The 19375-nt window shown below is 39.8% G+C and overlaps 1 protein-coding gene across 1 annotated transcript in view; it reads right to left on the reverse strand.

Moving 5' to 3' along the window:
- The window catches only part of CNTNAP5 (contactin associated protein like 5), an 865036-nt gene that overhangs the window by 136739 nt on the left and 708922 nt on the right, over window positions 1-19375 (reverse strand). Inside the window, 2 exon segments of the mRNA XM_021075830.1 lie at window positions 7972-8142; window positions 8324-8451. Of these exon segments, the coding sequence (XP_020931489.1) occupies window positions 7972-8142; window positions 8324-8451 (299 nt within the window).

Raw genomic sequence — 19375 nt, forward strand, 5'->3', positions numbered from 1 at the left:
AAACTGGATTCAACAATTAAAAGATTAAGCAAGAGAGAAACAGGCCCTTTGAGCCACTTCCTGTCTCTTATCAGGCCACCAATGCCATTTTGCTGCCCTGCTCATTTTGAGACCAAATAAACACTTATTGAGGTTGAATCGAAATTCCCCTTCTCTCTAAAAACACGGGTAAAGACTGCTGAGAGTTGAAATGGAGAAAGGTAAAAAATTTGCTAAAAGCCTTCTTGCAAAGCTGGTCTTATGGACATAAAGTTCCACGTAGACAGCATGTCTCCAAGGCAGGTTTGCTCCACCGCTGTGTCTGCCTGCCATCCCTGCCACTCCCAGCTCCATATTCCATTTCCAGCCTGTGCTTCTCTGCACTCCAGCAATTATCCCTCTGCTCTATGAAGACCTGTTTATTGGTCTGTCTCCCCAGCTGGTCTGCACACTCTAGATGAGCACCTCATTTTTCGGGCCCCTTGATCCTAGGACTGGGCCTTCTACCCAGGAAGTTCTCATTGAACTAATGGTTCACTCATTAAAATGTTACTCTGCACACACTACATGCAATTTTTAAGTTTTCTTTAGTTTTTTTTTTTCTTTTAGTTTTATACCAGGGTACAGTTTCCTTAGAAAGCTTCAAAAGTATTTTTATTTAACTTTATTCAAGTCAGTTATGAATGACCTACTATGTTCAAGGCACTCCTAGCCTGGGGGAAAATCAGTGAAACACAACAGTTAACTCTGAGTGCTTACCATGAGCCAGGCGCCCTGCTAAGCATTTTTCATGAATCAATTGACTTAAATATTACACAATTTTAAGAGAAAGCTAGTATTTTACAGAGAGGTAACTGAGCCACAGACAGCAAACAAGTCACTCCCACAGAGAGGGGGGCAGAGTTGGAACTGGGATTTAAATCCAGGTGATGTGTCTCTGGAGTTCACTTTTCAGCCCACTCTTCCTATGACGACCCCCCCCCCCATCCTCTGCAGTCCCCCCTGGGCAGTCAAAGCTAGGGATGCAATAGAGGTGCCTGGGAACAACTGAATGAAACAATGTGGGTAACGATGCTCCTCCAACACTGCTGGTGACTTTGAGGACAGGACAGCAGAGGCACACCTGCACCAGCTCTCACTTGCTGGGGGATGGACAGAGCCTCGTGGCCTTGGATGGGAAGTTGGGGGCTCCAGCTGCAGCATCGCCTCTATCATGAATTTACCCTCCTGCCTCTCCTTCCCCCAACCATCTGGTGAGTATCTTCCCTTATTATCTGTACTCTATGGCTCTTGACAAAGCTAAGGAGTTGCTTTAGTCATTCAGGTTGTTTTTGTTTTTGTTTTTTTGTTTTGTTTTGTTTTTTTGTTTTTTGTTTTTTTTTTACCAAGCCATGTCCTGTGCTAAGCTCAGAGATGAATGAAACAAAATGAGCTCAAAGTGTAATTTTGAGAAGACTGACAAAGAAGGGGCGTGTCAAGTGGAGGAAGAGACTGTACCAAGTACTCCTAGGAGACAGAAGCAGCCTTCCAAGGAAAGCCTCCTTCCCTGAATTGGGACACCATCTCTGTGTCCCCAGTCCCACCCAGGCCAGGCAGGTGAGTCATCTCTGGACCGCAACGGAATAAAGAAGATGCAAGGTCTTAATATAATCTCGTAACCTCTCTGACTGAGGAGAGGTTAAACTAAACCGAGTATTGTTAAACATTTTTGACAGGGACCCTCTAAGTATCCAATGACCACTGTGGCTCCTTTCTTCAGAAAAAAGCACCTGTAGTTTTGCATTAAGTTGTAAAGACTCGCTGGATGTCCTATGCCTCTAAATGTGGAGGAAAACAATGCTGTTTTCTTGAAGCAGTTTTGCAAAGCAAAGTAGGGAGGTGTTCTAATGAACAGAGAATTGAATCCTGGGTTCTGAACCTTACTGGGTGACTCTGGGCATGTTATTTACCCTATCAAGCCTCACCTTCCTCATCTACATATTGGACTATGAGTTGAACCATGAAAATCATCATATGATTATGGATAGGATTATTTGAAAAGAAAATCAAATAATGAATATAAAACATTTAGTGTATGCCTAATCAGAGTAAAATAATAATTTAGTATAAATGTAATTATTATTAGCATTAACTTTTACTATTCTCTGAGAATCTGAGAATTGTATCTTCAAGTTAGCATCATATTAGTTAATATTATTGATACGAAATATCTGGAAACCAGAACTCAAATTTCTAGATATACTGATATAGATTCAGATACAGACAGACATACATAGATACAGACACAGAGAGAGACATAGATATAGAAATAGTATAGATATTGATATAGGTGCTGATATAGATTTAGTTGTCCCTCCATTCCTCCTCTCCTCTTGACCAAGAGGACAAAGGGGAACCACCTGTTGACAACTATAGAACCTGTCATCCCTTACTAACTAGGCTTTATCTCTACCTTTGGAAGATGAAATCTACTTTTATCCTATTATTTATCCAGAGACTTATTGTTCTGTCTTTAAGATTCTACATGAGCTGGAGTTCTAAGCCACCTCTTTGAGTTACTCATTTTCTGTAGGTTTCTCCCATCCATACATTAAGTATACATGTTAGTAATCTTCTGTTTGTTCTTCTCTGGTTAGTCTGTCTTTTATCACGGGCTTTTCAGCCAAGAACTCAGACATTCAGAGTGAAAATTATTTTTTTCTCCTCTTTAGGGACAGCGGGCTCCCCACTAGGTATAAGGGTGGGCCCTGGCAAAACCAGTCTGAAATCTTTACCTCCCCAGCTAGAGGCACTAGGTCATAGGAGGCCAGACAAATTGCATATGAGGAGGATTGTGTGGACAACTGGCAAAGAAGCAAAATGTAACTCTCTCTTGAGGGAAAGCTAGAATCAACTGAAGTAGATATTCAGAAGTCAGAGCAGGGAGAGAGATAAATTAGACCACTGCTGACATTGTTCAATGGTTGAATCCAGCCAGAACTAAAGTGCCCTACGAAGTCCAGATTCAGTCACATGTCCCTGTACTGCTGAATTCCCATCTTTGTGTCTTCCATCTCAGAATGAATTTATACCTAATTGCAGCCAAATACATGTGATTGGCATATGGTGTCGCCAATTTCATTTTGCATAAATAAGCACTGAAGTGGTTAAGAACTTGCTTACAGGTAGACTTAGAGGAGCAGAAATTGAAACCCGCATTGGTTTCTAGAAAACAGTCTCTTTCCACTATGCCGTACTGATCTTCACAGCCATTTCCTTCTATTCGCCTCATCCGCTGAAAATATCCACTTCTACCTGCACAGTCATTGTAAGATAATCATCAAAATAGATATTTTTTTTTCTCTCAGTCTCATTTGAAACACATCCACTAAGACTAGAGGACAGAGCAAAACATCCTGCCTTTTATAGAATATGGACAAAACTAAAGCCTGCAAAATTCAAATCTCTTAGCTGGAAGTAACCCAGAAAGAGTACACTGAGAATTTTATGGAAAATTCTTGTTCCCTGTCCAACAATTTGGATACATCAATGTTGAAAACTTCCATCCAGAGAGTTACAGAGGAACACTCCTCGGGGATGAGAGAGAAACCTACTACATCTGTGTGAAAGCGGTTTTCTTTCTAAAAAGCTGATCTGTTGGAGAATCTTGCTATGAACCCTGTAGAGTAAAAATTCCATCTGCGTAAAAGACAAAGGATGAGTGCTGCTATTAAGAAATGCAAGATCCCCTCATTTGCTTATTCATTTTTTTCTTTTAAATAATTCTAATAAAAATACTTTGGAAAATATGAGGCCTTGTACTTTATAAAAGTTTGTAAAAAAATATTCTTGTTTTGAAAAATACATGTTCTCCAATCTGGTGAAAAAGTGTACATGGAACAATGACATCAATGGATTTTAAATCTTTATCATATTTAATACCACCTGCACTTAAAACACTTTTCTTCAATCCAAAGGACAAAATACAGACCCAGAAAGTACAAACAAATTGGACACTGAAATGTAATTAACACTAAATCATTGCTCATTACCTTGCGATAATATGCCATGACATTTGCTGTTGCTTTAATGAATCAAAAGGCCTTCGGGCCTGATTTTTGTTAAATTTACATTGAGGTCATTATCGCCACATTTTGAAATTGTTGTCACGACACTCCGCATATTCAAAGTCTGGCCAGCTTAGGTCTGAGGGGTCTTATTTCTCACCAAAAGCCGCAAGAGCTTCCTCTCATCCCATAATAGTCTAAATCGTTGGCATAAAAGAAGGTTAAAACAACCAATTAAAGAGATCTCTTTCCTTAGGTTGTGCTGTAACTGCACAAAAAACACTTAGCTGCTTTTTGCTTAGCAAGAGACTTATATAAACACCTCTGCCATCTCTTCTACTCAACACTTCTGTCTCTTTTTCTGGAGCTCTCAAATTTCCAAGTTTCTTTTGCTAAGACATTACTTGGGCTTTTTCAAGGGTATTTCATGCAGTCACAGTATTACTGGAATATGGTCAATTGCTTCAATCAAACCACAGATGACATCCACTTAGGACCAGGTAAGTAAGACGCCTAATAACAGACACATGTCTTCATGGTCATGGGTTCAATAAAGATGAGACATGGGAGCCATCAACCCTGGGTATAAGAAAGAAGGGGTGCGCTGAATGCAGAGAGTCAGAAAACTAGCAAAAAAAAAAATCTGTTTTTTTGTTTTGTTTCTTTCTTTCTCTCTCTCTTTTTTTTTTTCGTCTTTTCATTTTTTAGGGCCGTACCCACTGCATACGGAGGATCCTAGGCTAGGGGTCCAATCGGAGCTGTAGCCGCTGGCCTACGCCACACCCACAGCAACTCGGGATCCAACCCATGTCTGCGAACTTCACCACAGTTCATGGCAATGCCGGATCCTTAACCCACTGAGTGAGGCCAGTGATGGAACCCACGTCCTCATGGATGCTAGTCAGGTTCGTTAACTGCTCAGTCACGACAGGAAGTCCAAGATCTGTTTTTTATTATGGCCACACACCAGTAACTTTAAACAGTGTCAGCAATAATGTCCACAAAACAAACTGAAAATAAAACATCAAAATTTTGTTGGTGTAAGTTCTAACACATGCTGATGTTAGAATTAGTTTTTAATAATGTTTATGTAGGCATCAAATAGTACTTTTTGTGGACTTAAAAAACATGCAAAACCATAGAGTTCCCATGGTGGCTCAGCAGAAACTAATCTGACTAGTATCCATGAGGATGCAGGTTTGATCCCTGGCCTTGCTCAGTGGGTTAAGGATCCAGCATCGCTGTGAGCTGTGGTGTAGATGGCAGACGAGGCTCAGATCTGGCATTGCTGTGGCTGTGGTATAGACCATTGGCTACAGCTTCCATTTGACCCCTAGCCTGGGAATCTCCATATGCCATGGATGCAGCCCTAAAAAGAGAAAAAAAAAATATGCACAACCTGAAAGTTGAGAATTAAGTTTTATTTGGGGCAAAATGAGGACTATAGGCAGGGAGGAGGCATTTCAGAGCTCTGAAAAACCATTCCAAAGAGGCAGGGGGAAGGTCAGTATACATGTGATTTTGATAAAGGGGGAGGTTCATGCAACCAAACACACATTTTGCAGAAGGTTGCTGCTAGTCACAAGGAGCAGTCATCACTATGAAGGATTTCAGTGCTTTTCTAGAGATGAGGAGATGCAATGCAAGAATTAGGCTCATAAAACCTTCTCCTGAAAGAATCTAACCACATGAGGACCTGTTACACCAGTTTTCCCATAGCACTGAGTGCTTCACTCCTGATCTCCACTCTGACCTCCTTTTAGGGGTGTTGAGGGTCAGCAGCTGCAGTGGCTCGGGATTCAGTCTGTGCAGAGGCAGATGGTAAGTGCTGATATCCACTTTGAAATTTTATAACCTATCACTTAATAAATATTGTATTTAGAAGGGAAATTAATAAACCCTGATATACCATTGGCTCTTGAACATGTGAATTCAAATGTGTGTGTTTTTTTTAACAATAAGAACTCAAGTTCTGATTTTTCATTTTTACAGTGACTGTACTATTTAACTCAAACCTACTGTTGAAACATGTGGATATATTTTACCATAGGAGCGTGGACAAATATTATGCCCAAAGGGAGCTTAAACAACTCCAAATCCTTAGCAACTCTGTAAGGTTTTACCAGAAAGAAGAGTAACCCATGATGAATTTTCTGTTAAATTATTTTAGTGGATATTTTTATTTCAGAGATATTTGAAAATTGCTAGAATTAATTCTGAAAAAATATCTAGAAAGAATTGCAATTTCTGGAATTTACTGTAAAATAGGATTTTTGAGTGTCTAACAAACCTAGCCTTATGCCTCAAATCTTTCTTAAAATTTAAATATCTGTTGCTTAATGTGGAAAATATTTTAAATTTGAAATTAATAAAAAGTATCCTTTCATCAGTATGAGAGAAGACAAATGGGCAAATTTAATTACACTCTCTTTTGAACATGACTATGTGAAGAAAATCATTTTTTCGGGGCAGTGCCCATGGCATACAGAAGTTCCATGGCCAGGGATTGAACTCATGCCATAGCAGTGACCTGAGTCACAGCAGTGCCAATGTCAGACCCTTAACTTGCTGAGCCACCCAAGAACTCCAAAGTGAATCAAGTTTGATGAAGCCATTCACAAATTTGTAGAAGTAAAATCTAAAGAACAGAAATTTTAATACTATTGGGACAGACCAATATGTAGGTATTTTCCCTTTTACATAAAAAAAGAATTCATGTGATTGAAACTATTTATTATAGTATCTTTCTCTTTTGTACTGGGATATTTTAACTGGCATGATTACACATGAAAGTTCAATAACAGAACATTTCCCTAACATCCTTCCTATTATTTCTCTTTTAACTCTATGATTAATTCTGAATGTACTTGTAAAAGGAGAGGGGATGTTAAAGAGTGAGCCACATCCTGGGATCAGATTCTTTAGACACACCCCTGCTTATGGTGACATGGTAGAGGAACAATGAAAATCTTGTGGTCACACATCCCTGATGGTAAGAAATAAGTCAGGCCAAATACCATATAATATCACTTATATCTGGAATCTGATATATGGCACAAATAAACCTTTCCACACAAAAGAAACTCCAGGAATTGGAGAATAGATTCATGATTGCCAAGGAGGATGGTGGTGGGTTGGGGGTGGACAGGGAATCTGAGGTTAATAGATGCAAACTACTTGGAATGGATAAGCAATGAGATCCTGCTGTATAGCACTGGGAACTGTATCTAATCACTTGTGATGGAACATGATGGAGGATAATGTGAGAAAAAGAATGTATATATGTATGTGTGACTGGGTTACTTCGCTGTACAGTAGAAAATTGACAGAACACTGTAAAGCAACTGTAATGGAAAAAATAAAAATCATTTACAAAAAAAAGAAATAAGTCAAGCAATGACTTGCCGAGCAAAAATACAACAAAAAAAAGGACCCCAATTATGAACAGAATGCATAATCCTAATATTTTCAGCTTGCCAAAGAAATTGCAATGAAAAAGTTCTGTGTTGTAAAAGCTTAAAGGAATGGTAATAAATACCTATAGATCAGAGAGAGGACACTGTAAATAAATATCTATGGGGGGAGGGACTGGAGACTTAGGATTGGCATATGCATACTGAGGCTATGGAATGACTGCCCAACTGGTATCTGCTGTATAGCACAGGAAACCCTACCCAATATTCTGTGATCATCTATGTGGAAAAAGAATCTGAAAGAGAATAAATAAATAAATGATAAATAAGGGAACTTAGGGAATGCAGTATTTTGAAGAGAGAATGATTAAATACTGCTAGGTAATAATAAAACCAAAAGCATAAGAAGGAACTAGAAATTATCATTGCTAATTTTACGGATGCCTAGGGAGATAAATATTCACTAGTTGGTGGCAAAGATAGGACGAAAACCTCTGTGACCAGTGATATAAATTCACAAATGAGACACTTACAGCTTATTTCAAGTCGGATGAAGTCTTTAATGCCAAGGTTTTCTAGGAAAACTCCAGATAAAGCCGTGGTTTTAAAAAAGAAGGAAATATCGGCACTGAATTCCGCATGGAAGGTCGGGAAGTGGAGATAAGAGGCTTCTGTATAAAAGGATACCGCATTCCAGAAGTGTCCTGAAAATGAAAAAATCCTTCAGCGAGGTTCAGCATTTTGGAATGGGGTATAAAAAAGCACTGGGCATGTGGATAATTCTCAAGACTAGGGGAGAGTGCGGGGGCAGGGGGAAAGGATGAGGGAATGAAGTATCCTGTGCTTATGTAAGGCAGAGAAGGCTTCTTTCAATTTAGTACTCACGGTCTCCATAGCAACGCAAGGGACCAATTCTCCAAGCAGCTTCTGAGTTTGATCTGTTGGTATCAGTGATAACTATCTGAGTGACAGGCAAGTGGTCTTTGAAGGAAAGAAAGCCAGTATCATTTGTCCTGCAAAACATAAATTTAAGAAAAAAAAGAGGAGAAAATGTGGATAATCTAGGGATTCGTTACCAAGACTCCTCATTTCAAAAGTAGTTTGGCTGGTAGGAGCAGGGTGGGGGCAGAGAGGGGAATAACAAGAGGCCTTTCATCTTATACGGGTGTGGGAAAATCTGAGATGCCAATTACAAACCTGATGCCCTGTCTCCCCAAACAAGTGGATTTTACATCTTCCCTGAGTCTTTCCAGAAATGCAGATAGTTTGCAGAGCTCGCTGATCCTTTTTGTAGCTAAGAGCACCCCACCCACGCAAAGCAGTGCTGATGGAACATGAAATGTTGTCTCTCTTTCAATGAAGAGATTGGCTAGCTCAGTAACTAGAAATAGGATCACGAACCCCTCTTGAAATCATTCCAAGAACGGGTTTCAGTCACCTGCCAACAGGTTTTAATCAGCTTCAGATGCTTCTTATCACCTTTTAACTCTGGATAATGTGTTGATTTTCATTTTACTCTGTTTTAAAGATCTTTGTAATCACTCTGGCTTCATATTTATTAGGCAAATAGGAAACTGCCTAGTCACCCTTGGACAAGAAAGTTAAAAATCAGTGGGGTGAAGCTATTCATGGTCCCCTTTTCTTTTTTGAGGTGTTTTTTTTTGGGGGGGGACTCATTTTAAGGACATAAGGACACACCATTTAACTGAGAGTAAAAAAAAAAAAAAAAAAAAATGTAGGTAAGAACCTGGCGTTGAATGAATGCGCAACTCTTTCAAGCCTGAAATCTACAAGGTGTAAGCAAGGACCCTGCGCAGTGGGTGCCATTATTTCTATAACAAACGAGGAAACTGAGGCTCAGGCAAAGAAAATAATGTCCCAAATTATCAACTAGGGAAGCATGGCAAGGACCAAGTAGTGTGATGAGGAGCTTTAAGGACATGGCTTTCATAGCACATGATTTGTTCTGAAATCCCAGATTTCAGAAATCTTAGGCAAAACCCTTTATTTTTGAGATTCCCTAGTATCTTCAGTTTGAAAAGGGAGACAATGTCTCTCTCACAGAGTTACAGAGAGAGTTAAATGAGATGATATAGTTCCATAGCACGGTGGTGCCTGATCTCAGGTAAATGCTCAAGAACAGCACCTTTAACACTCGCTTTAGTTCTCATCTTAGTCCCTGAATCCCTCTGCAGGCTCAGGAAAATCAAGTCCCATTTTTATTCATCAAGCTATGATTCTGTCTTGGAAATCTCCATTCCACACAGAGCATTGTGGAAAATTAAATGTTAAGGTTAGGAATCCAACTAACGAAATTGGTAGAAAAATGTTCTAATTCCACTTGGTTATAAAGAAATCAAATATTAACCTGTATGTAGAAACTGGCAGGGATATTAACCGCAAATATAAAGAAACGTACTATCCATTGTCTGTAATTTGAGTAACTATACTTAGAGGTCAATCAAAGGATATGGAATAAAATTTTTGTTTCTATTTGAAAGTATATCTATTAATATTACAAAGACACAGAATAAAATTTGAATCTTCACGTTCTGATATCTTTTCGAGCAGACATTGCAAAGCAAATTTCAAGTAACCCAAGAGGAATAAAGATCAGAACAACCTAAATGCCCATTGACAAATGAATGCATTAAGAAGATGTGGCATATATACACAGTGGAATACTACTCAGGCATAAAAAAGAATGAAATAATGCCATTTGCAGCAAGATGGATGCGACTAGAGATGATCATACCAAGTGAGGTAAGTCAGAAAGAAGATGAATACCATATTATACCACTTAGATGTGGAATATAAAATATGGCACAAATGAACTTATTTATACAACAGAAACAGACTCACAGACGTGGAGAACAGACTTGTGGTTTGCAAGAGGGGGGAGGGAGTGGGGTGCACAGGGAGATTGGGGTTAGTCAATGCAAACTCTTACATGTAGAATGGATAGGTAATGAGGTCCAACTATATAGCACAGGGAGCTCTATCATGTCTCTTGAGATAGAATATGATAGAAAATAGTATGAGAAAAAGAATGTATGTATATATATGACTGGGTCACTTTTCTGTACAGCAGAAATTGGCACAACATTGTAAGTTCACTATACTTTAATTAAAAAAAATGAAAAAAATAAAGATCAAACCTATACTGTTTTCTGAAGAAACTCAATATTACTATAGGATTGTCTTTCTCCCCAATTTTTTCCATTTTCAAGGTGAAAATGGTAGGAGTTTAAGTCTGTCCATCAATGCTAACCACTGCTCCCTCACACCCTGTGGAATCTTGTCTTCATCAATTTGGTGTCTTTGTGTCAAAGTACCAGAATACACAGAAAGCACTCTAGGAATACAAATCTCTTCCAAATAAGAGAAAAATAAATTCATATTTAGTTTGATGATGCAAAGCACATTACCAAAAACACTTCTTATATAAAATCTCTTTAAAATGAAAGGAAACTTTGCTCTCCAAAGATGTTTAATGTGATAGAAACAGATACAAACTCAAATGCCTACCGGGGCCAGGAAAGTCATAAAAATGAGTGAAGCCAGCTTTGTGTTAGTTGATAAATGGAACCTGACACACATTTTCAGTGTCAGGAGGAAAAAGAGAGAGAAAGAGAAAGAAGGCGAGGAAGACTGGGAGAAAGTGGGTGTTCTGTCTACAGGAGGCAGTGGTAGCCATGCCCAACAGGGAATTAGGCTATTCACGAACGTGAGATCAGTGGGCCAGAATAGCATGGTAAAACTTTTCAACATTAAATCTTGGAAATGGATATAAGATTCTTTAAACAAAAGTATGGTGGGCACCTACAGTGCACTAACTGATAAAACACAGGTGAGGCTTCTGTTCTCCTACAGGCAACCCAGGCATTTAGGAACTCTGCAGATTCATTCATGCTCTTAGGGTTACAGGGAGAATAAGACTGGATTTAATTCAATGTGTAGGTGACAGTGCTGATTCAAATATTTCGAAGCCTTAATGAGTAGAATATTTAGGGATGGGGTCGTGGCATAAAAAATGATGCAAATTATGGTGACATTTATTAATAGCACTTGTAAAGGTGATGCTTAGACAGGAAATGGTTTCACTCTGGCTTTTGTTTGGTCTTGGCTTCTCAAGGGCAAATACTTTACAGACTTTGTCTTCCTTAGGAATAATGCAGAAGACTATTCCTAAAGGTACAGAATGCTTATGTGCTTTATAAGTGCTGAAGCGATTCTGCTGTACTGGGAAAGCCTTGCCATTAGCCTGGACGGACATGGCTTAAATCCACCTTCCTCAACACACTGGTTGTGTGAGGTTGTGAAGTCACCTTGGGACTCAGTTTCCTAATCTCTTCAGTGGAGATAATAATACTAATCTGATACTGTTGCATACATCAAAGGAGATAATATATATAAAACTTAACACACTGTCACATAGGGTTTCCATAAACAGCTATTGAAATACCCAATTTTGAAATAAAAATGCATACTACAAGGAATATTTAAAAGGAAAAAAAGAAAAGGAGCACCATGGTTGGTATGTCTGAGTGGGGCAGACAGAGACCCCAGCTTCTGGAATTTCATTGAGTGCAAAGGATTGATGAGACCATGAACATATGGTCCTCAAGAAATACACCTGTCCGGAGTTCCCATAGTGGCTCAGTGGTTTACGAATCCAACTAGGAACCATGAGGTTGCAGGTTCGATCCCTGGCCTTGCTCAGTGGGTTAAGGATCCAGTGTTGCCATGAGCTGTGGTATAGGTCACAGACGCGGCTCAGATCCCACTTTGCTGTGGCTCTGGTGTAGGCTGGGGGCTACAGGTCCGATTCAACCCCTGGCCTGGGAACCTCCATATGCCACGGGTGTGGCCCTAGAAAAGGCAAAAAGACAAAAGAAAGAAAGAAAGAAAGAAAGAAAGAAAGAAAGAAAGAAAGAAAGAAAGAAAGAAAGAAAGAGAGACACCTGCCCTAAAGTTGAGAATGCACATCCTGAAGATAACACAGCATCACCAATCAATGATACTCTAATTAAAACTGTAACACACAGACACAAAACACACATTTAAAAAAAGACCCAAATATTCTCACAAGCATAAGTGTGGCACAGAATTAGCCAATTTGGTCTCCTCTCAGATTTACTTTCCCAAATGGGGGATTTTACCAAAATCACGATTGCAGAGCAGACCAGGGCCCTGAGTGCATCACTAACATGTGGTGAAAACTCATAAGCCACCGCTGGTTTTCCTCACCCAACTTGGGTTAATTGCTGCTTTTTAACTAATTCTTTTCATAGATTAATTTGGGTGACTGAGCTGATTAAAATGGTTTTTTTGGGTTTTTTTTTTCCTTCTTTTTATACTCTTTTCTCTTTCCCCCACTCAAAATAAAACTAACACAACTTTATTCATAAGGTAGTAAACCTAGAAAATTATGCAAAGAACCCAAGATCCTGGGTCCCGCTGATGCTCCTGTGTGAATGTGGATGGCTTCATCTCAAGGGCTCTGCACACCCTGTTTCCTCTCGGGTGAAATGATGCTGTGGCTCCAAAAGACAACTGGCCAGTACAAGGCCCATAAACAAGTCTATGAGCCTACATGCTGTACTGAGACTTGCCAGCAGTTCTATCTTAACTCTGGTTAGGATAGTTATTTCTTTTTGTCTTTCTTTTTTTTTATTTTTTATTTTCCCACTGTACAGCAAGGGGGTCAGGTTATCCTTACATGTATACATTACAATTACATTTTTTCCCCCACCCTTTATTCTGTTGCAACATGAGTATCTAGACAAAGTTCTCAATGCTATTCAGCAGGATCTCCTTGTAAATCTATTCTAAGTTGTGTCTGATAAGCCCAAGCTCCCGATCCCTCCCATTCCCTCCCCCTCCCATCAGGCAGCCACAAGTCTCTTCTCCAAGTCCATGATTTTCTTTTCTGAGGAGATGTTCATTTGTGCTGGATATTAGATTCCAGTTATAAGTGATATCATATGGTATTTGTCTTTGTCTTTCTGGCTCATTTCACTCAGGATGAGATTCTCTAGTTCCATCCATGTTGCTGCAAATGGCATTATGTCATTCTTTTTTATGGCTGAGTAGTATTCCATTGTGTATATATACCATCTCTTCCAAATCCAATCATCTGTCGATGGACATTTAGGTTGTTTCCATGTCCTGGCTATTGTGAATAGTGCTGCAATGAAAATGCGGGTGCATGTGTCTCTTTTAAGTAGAGTTTTGTCCGGATAGATGCCCAAGAGTGGGATTGCGGGGTCAACTGACAAGGGCTTAATCTCTAGAATATATAAACAACTTATACAACCCAACAGCAAAAAACCATTTTGTCTCTCTTGTTAAGACTTTCAAATTTAAAACAAACAAACAAACAAACAAACAAAAACAAAACTAAGCGATGAGGTGATAAGAAGTTCACAGCCAGCCAGACACTTGGTTCCCAACAAAGCAAGTGCAACCATTGTCTGAGGTCACACAGACAGGGCCACACCAAGATGAAACCCCTTCAGCTGTGCCCGACACCGGCCAGGATCTAGCTGGAGTCTTGATTTCAAAAACATGAGGGGCAAATCAAGACAATGTTGGCATATGTTGAACAGTTTCAGAAACTATATTTCTTCCATAAATACTTTAGAAACCTGAAACTATGGGGCTCTTCTCAAGTAGATGTGTGAAAACAAAATCAGGTTTTGGTATATGAACACAGTCAAAATTTACCAAATGTTACTTTATTATTGAGAAACGGAAACAACCTTCAGGAGTTTGTGAGTATAAACTTGCTTTTAAAAAATATTATCAAGGAAGGAGATTTGGGAAGCATCATTTGATCAACCTGTCCTGGAGAGAGAAAGAGGGAGAGAGAGAGAGAGGGAGAGAAAGAGAGAAAGAGAGAGAGAAAGAAAGGAAGGAAGGAAGGAAGGAAGGAAGGAAGGAAGGAAGGAAAGAGAGAAAGAAAGAAAGAGAAAGAAAGAAAGAAAGAAAGAAAGAAAGAAAGAAAGAAAGAAAGAAAGAAAGAAAGAAAGAAAGAAAGAAAGAGAGGAGGAAAGGAAAAAAAGAAAAGATAGATTCAGTAGTGTCATAAAAGCTCTTTGCAGAATTGTCTCCACTCTCCCTCCTCCCTCAGCCTCCTCCCCAACCAGCCTGTCAGCCTTTTCTCCTTGTGTTCTTCTGAAACTTCAGTCACTGAACTGCTTTGTGCACAGAACCTGTCAGCCCTTAACTCCCTCCATGCTGTTGCAGCATTTCATTGTGTTGCCTTTTTTCCTGTTACACACATACACACACACATTCACACATACACTCACATACACACACATGGACTTTGCCGTGAAGACACACACCTTCATCTGCTTAAGAATCATCTCCTTCAGACATTAGTAATCATCGCTAGTAATCATGCCCCAACCCTCCCTCCCCCCACTTGTCACTTTCCCAGGGTAGGTAACTATCCTTGGTTTTACTGATGCCAAAATCTGCCCCGGGCCTGGGCAGTGGGTACCTAACCTGCCCCGTGCTCCCCCTACCCACCACCCTCCACTCCACACTTCCAGAAACACATTCACATGTGGACCACACTTTGCACTTGATTGCTTCAAACCTGGTTAAGAGGTCTTATCTCTTCCAAGTAGGGTCCAAATTCCAAAACCTTTAACCTATTAGAGGGACAATCAAAAGCTATTTAACACCATCCTCACCTTTTATAGGAGGAGCTATTTCTCCAGAAAAGGGTCCCCAAGTTAGAGTCTCTGCTGGGGGGATGGGGCCGCTATTCTTGACACCTGCCAAATTGTGGGTTCTGCTAAGCCCCACACCTCTGGGGCCAAGGCTGGAGCTGCCTCTGGCTTCTTTCCACAGAACTTTACACAGAACTCATTTCATGTAAAGAGCTTTACACAGAACTCATTTTGCCCTCAGAACAATCAGGACCGGGGACGGTGTCACAATCGCCCATGCCTTGTGCAGCAGAGGAAACCGCGGTTGGAGGAGGAGCTACAAGTGCTCAGGGGACATTGTTGGCAAGTGGTGAGGCCAGGCTTTGAATCCAGGCTTCTGCTGTTCTCCAGGCCCTATTTCTCTCCTGAGTGGAAGCTGTGATTCCCACATTTGGTCTAGATCTTGCCCAGGCAGCGCTGGAATAGAAGCACCGACCTAAGCCCTTGAACTGTCCCTGTGGGTCTCGGGCTTTCTCCACTCAAAGTACTTCAGTTGATTAGGTTTCAGTTACTGATTGGCAATGGTTGCCAGCCCAGCTTCTCTGAGATTACACACAGGTCATGCCTTGGCGGGAATGCTGGGAGTTCATCAGTTCTCTTGGTTACATGTTTTCAAGCCATCTCCCAGTTTATCTCCATGGAGGCAAGGCCAACCCCAGGCATGCCATGCTGAGTCTCACCAGTGAACTTTCAGGGAGCAGCCCCATTTGGGGCGAGGGCTCTCCAGAGTCTTTCCTTATATGACCTAGAGTTTGATGGCTGAATACTACATCTGATAGCTCTGGTATGCCACTTAATTATCATATGCATTTTATTGCACACATGGATATACTGTTTTCATAGAAATTAGCTTAATTTCTATAAATTGACATTGCCTCTTTTTTTTTTCTTTTCCTTTCTCATCTATTACCTACACCACAGGTCATGGCAGTGCCATATCCTTAACCTACTGAACGAGGCCAGGGATCAAACCTGCATCCTCACAGACACTATGTCAGGTTCTTAACCTGCTGAGCCACAATAGGTATTCTGATGTGGCCTCACATAATTTACTTAATATTATATAAAAATAAAGAAAATCGTGCTAAAAATAATAACTGACACATTTTGGAGAGCCAAATATGTGGCATATCTTCCAGTTGCATAAGTTAATACTAACTCAGCCAGCACTTCCAAGAAATAAGTACGCTTTTTTCTACTTTTTCTTTCTTTGTTTTTTGTAAATGAGAAACTGAAACTCTGAGAAGCTATAGTCAATAAGTGATAAAACCTGGATTAGATCATCCCATTACACAAAAACAATATTACACAGAGAGAAATTAATTTTACAGTCAAAAAATGAGGGTGCTGCCAGCATAAGCAGGCACAATGGTGTGTGTTCTAAGTTTATCGATTACATGTACTGTTTCATGATATTGTCACTAAATGTCTACAAGGCAGATTTTTCAAAGGAGATGAAACTATTTCTCCTCCTCCTCTTTCTCCTCCTTCCTCTGAGATGAGAACTCTAGTCTCTGAAAACAATGCCCAGACACTGAGGGGTTTATTTGTAGGTTCCCAGAAGTGTTTCCACGGATCTCAGAGCAACTCCAGGTGTGGTAGAAATGACAAAGCCAGAGAGAGAGAATGGAAGGAGTCCAGCATCACCAGGGGCTTGTCAGCGCTATCCACACCTGGTAAAGGGCTCCAGTACATTCTGAGCACAATGGCATTGTATTTCGTGTCCCCGTGTGCTCTGTGTTGACTGCGGTGAGTTCTGTGCTGAAGTCACCTATTGTTTCAACCCTAAGTCAAGGAGGCCAGTTCTGAACTGATTCCCTCATGGTCTCTATAAAATCCTGAGTCCGTGTAGCAGCTTGGTCGCATCGATCAAAATAGAAAAGTGGGAGTTCCCATTGTGGCGCAGTGGTTAGAGAATCCAACTGGGAACCATGAGGTTGCGGGTTCGGTCCCTGCCCTTGCTCAGTGGGTTGACGATCCGGCGTTGCCGTGAGCTGTGGTGTGGGTTGCAGACGCGGCTCGGATCCCGCATTGCTGTGGCTCTGGTGTAGGCCGGTGGCTACGGCTCTGACTCGACCCCTGGTGTAGGCCAGTGGCTACGGCTCTGACTCGACCCCTAGCCTGGGAACCTCCATGTGCCGCGGGGGCGGCCCAGGAAATAGCAAAAAAAAAAAAAAGACAAAAAAAAAAATAGAAAAGTGGATGGCTTAACAATTCTAAGCTAAAAATCTAATAATTCTAAAAGTGAAAAAGAAAAGTTCGCACTTTTTCTAGTAGTATATCATTTACAAATAAAATGTTCAGCATTTTATGATAGACCATAAGTTAAGATACAACTACACTTTGCAGCCATTAAAATGGACAGAATGAATTTATTTTTATGCTTACTTAATGATATTAAGTCAAAGCTCTCCAAGATCTATTTTACATAAAAAAGCAAGTTGGAATAGAATATGTTTAATACAATCTCATATTTAGCAAAAATGAATGCATTTTCATATTAATAAATATGGTATATGCACAGGAATATATTTATATGTAGGGGTCCTGCCCCATTATTATCTTCAGAGTAAAATTTTACATCTTGCCTGCAAGAGGGTCCCAAGTGATGATGAGGGAGGAGCTTCTTTTTTATTTAATGTTTCTATAGTATTTGACTTTTATAATGAGGATATAATAGAAGATATTTGTCTTATAATTAAAAACTCCTAGATTTTTAAAAATCAGGAAAAATTATTCTCCTGTGCATTGTTAAATATAGATACCTAAATTGGGTGAGTCAGAACTGACAGCTGTAAGCGAACTTAAAGAGCAGAGGGAAAGATAAGCAGCTCATCTAATTTGAATCTGAGTCTGAGTGGCTGCTAGGTAAATAAAGCCAAACACTTAGTAATGAGTCAGCACGTTCAAATAGAAGCCGAAATCTCATTGCAGCCCTAAGTAGAATTAAAACATTTTGGTATACAGTAATTGCCCAAATCAAAATGTTGCCTCAAATATACTATATATAAATGCAAACTTTTAATCTTGATATTGACTATGAATTTTATCTAGTTCTGATCCTGTTTTGCAATTACTGAAGTAGTGCGACTCTACAGACAATTTAGAGATAATATCTTTGTACAGCTTGACAGACACCTGAGGCAATGGAAACCTCTGTTTTGCATCTTTATTTCCCATAACCATAAAAAGGGTATTTTATAATTATTTTTTATTTCATAGAACCAACAGGTCTTAAACTGCTTATTAGATATTTTCCCTATACCTTCTAGGATGGTGGCATTATTGAATGAAAAACCCAATACTGAAACCATGCCTTAATGCTGCCCTTGGCAAAGTATTAACTATTTTACGGCATCTAGAATTCTGTAAGATGATGGTGTGATATATTAGCTTAAAATTGTCAACCCCTGGGTATAAGGTGTGTTTTCGCCTTTCTGTGTTCCTTTTTCTCTTGAGTGTGTGATGGCCTTTTATTATCTCCTATCAGATATACCACAAAACGTTCTGAAACAAAACAATCTGAAACCCAGTCATGGGATTGTTAGTGTAAACAAGCCAGTATCAAGTGGCCCCACATACACACAATACACACACACTTTAAGTGAACATTTAATGCCTAAAACAGCAGAACATAACTAGTAAGTGGAAGTCTTATTTGTGCAGGAAGGGAGTGGGGAGAAAGGCAATAATCTCATTCATTTACTTACTCAGAAGTTAATATGAAGCACCTACTATGTGATGAGCATACTCTTTCCAACACCAGCCCTGAGTATACTGCCAGATGCAAGTGGAATTCAAGGACTGAATGAATAAAAACCCAGATAAACCCTTCATAATCTCTGCATAGAATATCTCATCAACAGATTCATGAATAAAACATTTCCACCAGTATAGATTGTACGATATCATTTTTCTTAAATAAGAAATAGACCATGATGGAAGACAGTGTGAGAAAAAGAATGTCTATACATGTATGACTGGGTCACTTTGCTGAACAACAGAAATTGGCACAACACTGTATATCAACTATAATAAAAATTTTTTAAAGAGACAGAACATCTCTTTTCTTTCAGGATTCAGAATGTCTGTCCCATCTTAGGACATTAACAAGTATGAGGCCCCTCACTGCTCTGAGTGTGGGAGTCTCAGAGGTGAAGGTTTTGAGGAAATAAAAGGAGGTCTGAGAGATAAAGAATAGATGGTGAGGAAA

Source organism: Sus scrofa, chromosome 15 (assembly GCF_000003025.6).
Source record: "Sus scrofa isolate TJ Tabasco breed Duroc chromosome 15, Sscrofa11.1, whole genome shotgun sequence".
In the NCBI taxonomy this organism is placed as follows: Eukaryota; Metazoa; Chordata; class Mammalia; order Artiodactyla; family Suidae; genus Sus; species Sus scrofa.